The following is a 7,884-nucleotide window of genomic DNA, read 5'->3' as shown; positions in this document are numbered from 1 at the left end:
TAAAGTTTGATTATAAAATTATTGTTTTTCTGTTGTTGTTTTTTTTTACACTGATTTTAACATGCTTTTTGATTATAACTGCAGTGAATCCGTTTCACTGGCTTTCCTGGATAACTAACCAGTAATTACCTATTTCTTCACAAGTGAACCACTACTAATCCTACATGAATCCTGCTTTGAATTAGCAGTGACAGACAAATGACTGTTAGACTATGTATGTATCAATTGTCACAGAGAAACTACACCTCGTCCGAAGATCAAAATAACAACCCCTGGATAACTTTCTGATTCTCTCCCTATTCAGATAGCACGTGGAATTTGTTATTAAAGAAATCACAATGTCAACATTCTTAAGTTAAGCAGCCTACAAAGGTCACAAGTTCAAGTAATATTATTTATGTAGGTCCACTTAACAATAATAAATTGAAATTGAGAAGATTATTCTACATTGTTTTTCTACTATGTAACAAAGGTGCAGTAGGGACAAAGAGTATCAAATGACTGGTGTATTACTTGTAATATCTGCTACAGCTAGACGAAACTGTTTGAAGATTTGTGTGATAAACTTGAATTTCTTTCGGCATCCTAGCATCATCATGCCAGCACAACTGGAAAGAGAAAATAACAGCACTGCATGAATTACTACACACTCAAAAACATACCATAACAAGAGCTGTTGGTAGTATGCTTGAGTGATAAAAACTTGACTATTTTCAGTGCTTGATCGTATTCCAAGATCCTGCACAATTAAGGATCTTAGTTCAACATATCTTAAATATAAAGTAACCAAAATATGGGTTTAATTCAACCAAGAGGACAACATAATTGCCATAATTCTCTACATTTTCATAAAGAATTTCATTTCATTACAAAAGCTGCATGGCTCAAGATGGCCTAAAATATTTCTGGAAAATCAAACTTTAGAAAAACGTACTAAAATTTCAAGAAAAGCAAAAAGGTTCAGGATTCAAGTGCAGTTTGTAATTTGTCATTTACTTTCTTTGTTCGCTTCACAAAATTTTACTTCTAAATAAATTTTCAAAATTTTCATGAAAATTAGCAAGAATCTGGAGGCCTGCTGCTTTAACAACTGTAAAAGTACTGCTCATCAATAAGGCTCCCACGTTTACAAAAAATTGTAAACGTTTACACGATTGCTAAGAACCGAAACGATACCGTTTAAACGGTGGTACCTCTATGTACTATACACACCATGTATTTGAGTCGCCAAATGATGTCTTTCTTTCTATTTTTAATACATGTACAAATAAAGAATGTGCAGGGCTCATCACAATTGAGTCAGCACACATTTTTTGCATTATTACCCCATTTTTACCAAAAATGTATTATGTCACCAGCAATTTTGCATGGCAATGCTGTGTGGAGGGTTGTAAACACCCATTTTCCGTTTGTTTACATTGGAATAAACCACTAGAATTGATAAAATCCATGATTACAGGCAATGATTAAGAAATTTTGTAAGACAATATGGTCATTTTCGATTAAACGGTAAACAATATTGTAAACGTTTATGAATGAAAACCGGAACGAATCCGTTTAAACGTGTAATCGTGAGGGCCCTACTCATCAATAACTATAGATGTTTCAACTACTTACAAATTATGTATAGCTTTACTATTACACTGTTACAAGTCTCTTACAACAATCAAAACCTTAAAGCTGCATGCCTCTAGATGAGTCGAAATATTTTCAATTTCTTTAAATATTTTGACTCTTTTTTTTTAGATGCACGCCTTCGGGCATAAAAGCTATATATAAACTCAGAGCACTAACCTTTTAGTCTGTATATATGACAAAGTGTCTTCTAGAATGGCACATAGTCGAGCACATCCAACCTCTGGACTAGGATCCTGTAATACACACATGTATAACAACATCTAAAATATAACTGTTATAACTCTTTTTTTAAACAGGTATGTAAAATAATATGTTACATACAAAATACATGTATAACCAATCCCAATGAAAAATTTAAAGCAGCATGCCTCCAGATGAGTAAAAAAAATTCAAGAAATTTAATCTTTAGAGAAATGAATAAAGATCTTAAAAAAAGTAAAAAGATTCAATGCTAAATTAATTATTTACATGTTATGTGGGATTAATGACTGATTTTGCAGTATAAATCACTATAATTCTACTGTGTTACTAATGCAGTAAGAGGTATTTATGTATATTTTGACCCCTTTTTGGTAATTGACATGGATTGTACATGTAAGTGCCATTTGCAATGTGTAAACTACTTTCTTTGTTTACTTCACAGTATTTTACTTTTTAATACATTTTAAACTAGAACTATCACTAAATGTGATTAATACCCCCACCAGTCTGCTTCGGAAATGAGGATGTTACTAGTAACAGAATACCTTGTAAAAGAATTGAAACATAGAGTTATGGTTGTGGGCAATTAAAGATAATTGTGGTTCATGTATGTTGCATTTCCTTTCAATGTGGTTGGCCATTGATGAAGTTTAATTGAATTACTCTGTAATAAGTCCAGAAAGACAAAGAAAAAGAACAAAGGGCAATAACTCTATAAATACTGAAGATAGAGTTATAGTTCTTGTGCACTGCACTTCCTCTTAATGTGCTTGACCATTGTATGAAGTTGTTTTGAATTCCAACCAGTATGTTTTAAGTTATGCTCCGGACAAGGAAAAGTATCAAAGGGCAGTAACTCTGTATTTTGTCAAAATGGAGTTATGGCTTTTGTGCACTGCACTTCCTTTGAATGTCCTTGACAACTGTATGAAGTTGTACTGAATTCCAAACAGTAGTTTTCAAGTTATGCTCTGGACAAGGAAAAGTAACAAAGGGCAATAACTCTGTAATTAGTCAAGATGGAGTTATGGTTCTTGTGCACTGCACTTCCCCTTATTGTGCTTGACCATTGTATGAAGTTGTTTTGAATTCCAACCAGTAGTTTTAAAGTCATGCTCTGGACAAGGAAAAGAAACAAAGGGCAGTAACTCTGTAATAAGTCAAAATGGAGTTATTGTTCTTGTGCACTGCACTTCCTCTCAATGTGCTGGACCATTGTATGAAGTTATAATGAATTCCAACAATTAGTCTTCAAGCTATGGTCCGGACAAAAGAAAGCAATGGAAACGTAATAAAGGGCAATAACTCTGTAATTACTTTAGATAGAGTTATGGTTCTTATGCACTGCACTTCCTCTCAATGTGCTTGACCATTGTATGTAGTTATATTGAATTCCAACCATTAGTCTTCAAGTTATGCTCCGGACAAAAAAAAGAAGGCAAATGAAAAGCAACAAAGGGCAATAACTCTGTAATTACTTTAGATAGAGTTATGGTTCTTGTGCACTGCACTTCCCCTTATTGTGTTTGACAATTGTATGAAGTTGTTTTGAATTCCAACCAGTAGTTTTCAAGTTATGCCACGGACAAGGAAAAGTAACAAAGGGCAATAACTCTGTAATTAGTCAAGATAGAGTTATGTTTCTTACGCACTGCACTTCCTCTCAATGTGCTTGACCATTGTATGTAGTTATATTGAATTCCAACCATTAGTCTTCAAGTTATGCTCCGGACAAGGAAAATGCAACGGACAAAAAAAAAAAGCAATGGAAAAGCAACAAAGGGCAATAACTCTGTAATTACTTTAGATAGAGTTATGGTTCTTGTGCACTGCACTTCCCCTTATTGTGTTTGACAATTGTATGAAGTTGTTTTGAATTCCAACCAGTAGTTTTCAAGTTATGCCCCGGACAAGGAAAAGTAACAAAGGGCAATAACTCTGTAATTAGTCAAGATAGAGTTATGATTCTTGTGCACTGCACTTCCTCTCAATGTGCTTGACCATTGTATGTAGTTATATTGAATTCCAACCATTAGTTTTCAAGTTATGCTCCGGACAAGGAAAATGCAACGGACGTCTGGACCGACCGACCGACCGACCGACCGACCACCGGGTGACTCCTATATACCCCCCCAAATCTCGTTTTTGGGGGTATAAAAATTTCATGAAAATTAGCATGAATCTGGAGGCATGCTGCTTTAACAACATGTTTCAACTTACACAAGTTCAAAAATTGAGAGTTGAAGTCAATTTTATACATGTATGTGGTCAGTAGACATCATCATTGCATACAACTTCACTTGAAGCTTATTTTACAAGAAACATTGTATAACAGAAATCTTTTTCTTACAATAGTGACAATTTATACAATAAAATAAAATGCCATATTTCAAAAAATTCTCTATAATAATGCACATTTTAACGTATGATAAGAAAAAATCTTCTTTTTTTTCTTCAGGTAAATAGCTTTCTGTTTTTTCTTATTAAAAGTATCTTATAAAAATTTGTTTAAGTACAGACAAATGTTTCATGAAATCGAAAAGACAGCACCTTAAGTAACACTTTTAACTAAAACTTAAATATATTTCAGTGGATTTTTAAAAAACACATATTAAGCATAGTTACCACTTATTCTTCTCACATAGACAACAGAAGATAACTTACCATAGATTGTTGTAGATAAAAGTCAAGGTCATCAACAATCAGCATGTCCGGTACAAGAGATTTCGAGTGGATTGAAGCACAAAATTCAACCAGATTCTGCACTTTGTTTATATACCTGAAAAACAAAATCAAAAGTGACATTATAATAATATATATATGCTCAAATTTTCATTGTCAAGTCGAGTTGAACTGACTATATATTTCAAAAGACTGACTGTTATTAGGGTGATTGACCAACAGTTGATATTAAAGTTGAACTATGGAGTATTTTCAGACAAAAGTGAGAATCTACGATAAATATTCTTAGTCAGAAAAGGGGAATAACTGTGCAAAAATAAATTTCATAATTACCTGCCCTATAAAATAGAAATTCTTTTCACAGTAAGAAGTAATTCAAGTTTTAAATGAATGTATTTGACAGCTTTGTATGAAAAGAAAACAATCATAGTTAAATCAAGAGAAATAGATATTATAGAGACCAAGCTAAGAAATATAGCTAAATATAGAATCATGTAATAAAATCTTACATAAATGTGAGGGTTTTGAGTAAACCTGCAGTCTCGGGTCTCGTCATACCATGCACGGATAATGGCATCTGAGTAAGAGGACTGCGGCTAATGTATGTCACATGATAATCTTGACTGGCGTATGCCACTGCCGCTTGAAATAACAAAACTGTCTTACCACTGAAAAAACAACAGAAAAGAAAGCTATCACAATTAATCATACATGTATCCTGATATTTCTCGGAATCATTAATCACAACAAAATTACATGAAAGTCATGTAACTTACAAATCATACTAATGTCAATAAGGTTGTATCTTTAAAATATCTTTCAATATTTATGCCTTTGAATTATTAAGTTATTCAAACCATTTTTGAAACTTACCATTGACCTTCTCCAAGAAAAACCAAAGGACAATTCTCTTTATTTAACAGCTTCAAACAGTTAGTCAGTTTTGACTGGTCTTCCTCTATCTCAGTTTGTAACCACGGTGATGTCAGTGGAAAGGAATACAGTAGCCCAGTCATACCCTGTTAAGTTTACAACACATTTATGAATAGATGAATTCATGTTATCTTTTGATATATTGCCAAATCATTAACAGCTATTAAACAAGGAATATCACTAAACGTGATGAATGCTACCAGAACCTACACATCTGTCAATGTATTTCAATGCACGGTTATGCACCCTTATCCATTTTTAATTTTTTTTTAAATTTGTTGGCTGTATAAGCAAACGGGTAAAAAATCTATTTTATGCACTTGTGACTTTGTCTCAAGAGTGTGTTTACTTAATTTAAAGTTAGAAGACCAATCTTGGTAGCTGACCTACCAAATGTGGCATTGGTCAATAAATACAATGAAATAAAGGCTGCATACGCAAAAATGTAACAAGCATTATTTCAAAGTAGCATATTAAGAGTAATGGTTTAATATAAAACACAAAATATGCTTAAGTTATGTTTCATTAATTTGATGCTGCACTTCCACTGAGTGGCCTTTAAGAATTATAAAGGGTGAATAATAATAAGTATAACTGTGTGAAGTTTCAATGAGATTGTAACTCTGATGTTTGATTTTCAAGCTCATGCATCCAAGTGGGTGCATAAAAATATAATGCTAGTTTACATCATAAAAAAGTTAAAAACCCAGTACACAACTTTTTGCTATATATATATATATATATATATATATATATATAAAACTTAACATTGTCAGTAAACACTTTTGTTTAGTATGGAGTTGAGCAGCTAATATGAGTTGTTTAGGACACAACAAATTATTGCTTGGACCAACTGAATAGATTACTATGGTGGCTAATTTGTGCCATGTTATAAGTTTGCTCCGCGGGGCATCAGAGAAAAATATGATAATATGACAAAGAGGCCAATTTGTCATTATAGTAACTTGCGCTCCACTCCGCGTCTGATGCCGCAAGTGGAGCAAAAGGCACAAGCCGGAATTTCGACAATTAATCACTTTGTCATATTTTGTGCCTGGCACCCCATGGAGCTAAAAGTATGTAAAAAGTGGTGGCTTTGTTGTATTTTTTTGTTATTCTCTGGAGCCCCGCAGAGCAAAAACACGACATGGCACAAATCAGTCACCATAAATCATTTACATTGGACCACTGAAAATTGACAGCGATGTTAATCTCTGTTTATCATTAAAAAAGAAATATAAGTTAATTCAATATTTCATCATATAGAGTAGGTTATTTTTAACGAATATCATACAACATGTGGACAAGAATGTACATAAAACTTGCGATAATTACAGACTATCCGAAATTTGTCCATATCCAGAAACTGATCAAGTTACAGTTCATTGCCTGTTATTTCTTGAATTACTTTCTAAATAAATCAATTACTATATTTTTCTGTTCGACAAATATGTTAAGATCGTTACTGTTATATCTGATGACTTTTTAAAATGTATCTACCTATTTTTACCTTGCTTTTTTATGCCATTTATGTAAAAAAATGGTCTGCGTGTTGTTTACAAAAGCACGACTAATAAAAAATATCACTGTCATCATCCTCATGTTCTGAAAAATTCCCAATCTTTAAAAACATTGTTACAAACGGGTGATCGACGTGCACATATTACTTTAACAAAAATCGAAGATATTATATAAAAGCCTACTTAGCAAAATATAAAATTTCTAGGTTAAAAGTAAAAAACTAATTTAGATTAACATATCTATTGTAAACTTACTAGATCAGCTTACACCATTCACTAGTAGAACTCTTGTAAAAGTGAAAATGATCTCTGATCTGATTTCTTTGCTCACATTCTCAAGCGAGGTGTTTTTAGTAGCCAGTTCTCAAGGAAATCAGACAGATGGTAGGTCATGGTCAGCTGCATAAAATGCATGGTGTTTATATCAAAATACCTGCAGATAAAATCACTATGTATACAACCTAAATTCTCTATGCCATGTGGGCATATGGTTGGCCATTTTTCTTAAGACAGCATCAACTTCAAGCCTGCGGAACAAAATTGGATAGATAGGTCGCTCGTGCTAGGCTACAGAAAATGGAGTAGTTCTACGAAAATACATTCAATTAATATCACCCTCATCGCTGTGGGTCCGATCCAGACAAAGAAAAAATGAGGCGGCTATCCAGCTAGCTTACAGAAAGTTGGTGGTTCTACTACAATCCAATATGTTTATACCATACACAATGTACAGTAGTAGGTATTAGTGCTCTTGCGACACATGGTGAACAATGCCTATTGTGCTTAAGACCATTTCCTTTTGAGAACTTTTGACTGTACTGTTTTTGCAAAAGGCCATGATGATGTCCCTGTGAACTATGCAAAACAATTCTCGAGACTAAATCCTACAAGTTAAAACAATTTCATGTAA

At 33.2% G+C, this 7,884-nt stretch overlaps 1 protein-coding gene across 1 annotated transcript; it reads right to left on the bottom strand.

Annotated features, from left to right (window-relative positions):
* Positions 1-469: 469 nt before the first annotated feature.
* On the bottom strand, positions 470-7,058 carry LOC132729997 (ATPase SWSAP1-like). The gene is made up of 6 exons (XM_060715835.1): positions 6,965-7,058; positions 5,395-5,540; positions 5,031-5,189; positions 4,504-4,618; positions 1,795-1,871; positions 470-608 (listed from the first exon to the last, which is right to left on the bottom strand). The coding sequence occupies exons 2-6, from the start codon at positions 5,535-5,537 to the stop codon at positions 494-496; spliced, it is 609 nt and encodes a 202-aa protein (XP_060571818.1). The 5' UTR covers positions 5,538-5,540; positions 6,965-7,058; the 3' UTR covers positions 470-493.
* Positions 7,059-7,884: the final 826 nt, after the last annotated feature.

Source organism: Ruditapes philippinarum, unplaced genomic scaffold, assembly GCF_026571515.1.
Source record: "Ruditapes philippinarum isolate M1 unplaced genomic scaffold, ASM2657151v2 ctg3147_1_1_1_1, whole genome shotgun sequence".
NCBI classification, from domain to species: Eukaryota; Metazoa; Mollusca; class Bivalvia; order Venerida; family Veneridae; genus Ruditapes; species Ruditapes philippinarum.
Note: the sequence above shows the minus strand (reverse complement) of the source record. Positions and strands in the feature narration are given on the sequence as shown.

Excerpts from the sequence above, each read along its gene's own strand:
- LOC132729997 (XM_060715835.1), bottom strand. The coding sequence starts at position 5,537 with ATGACTGGGCTACTGTATTCCTTTCCACTGACATCACCGTGGTTACAA. Across the intron at positions 5,190-5,394 it reads TTTCTTGGAGAAGGTCAATG|TGGTAAGACAGTTTTGTTAT; the intron begins GTAAGTTTCAAA and ends TTGTTTTTTCAG. Across the intron at positions 4,619-5,030 it reads CTCAAAACCCTCACATTTAT|GTATATAAACAAAGTGCAGA; the intron begins GTAAGATTTTAT and ends TTTGTTTTTCAG.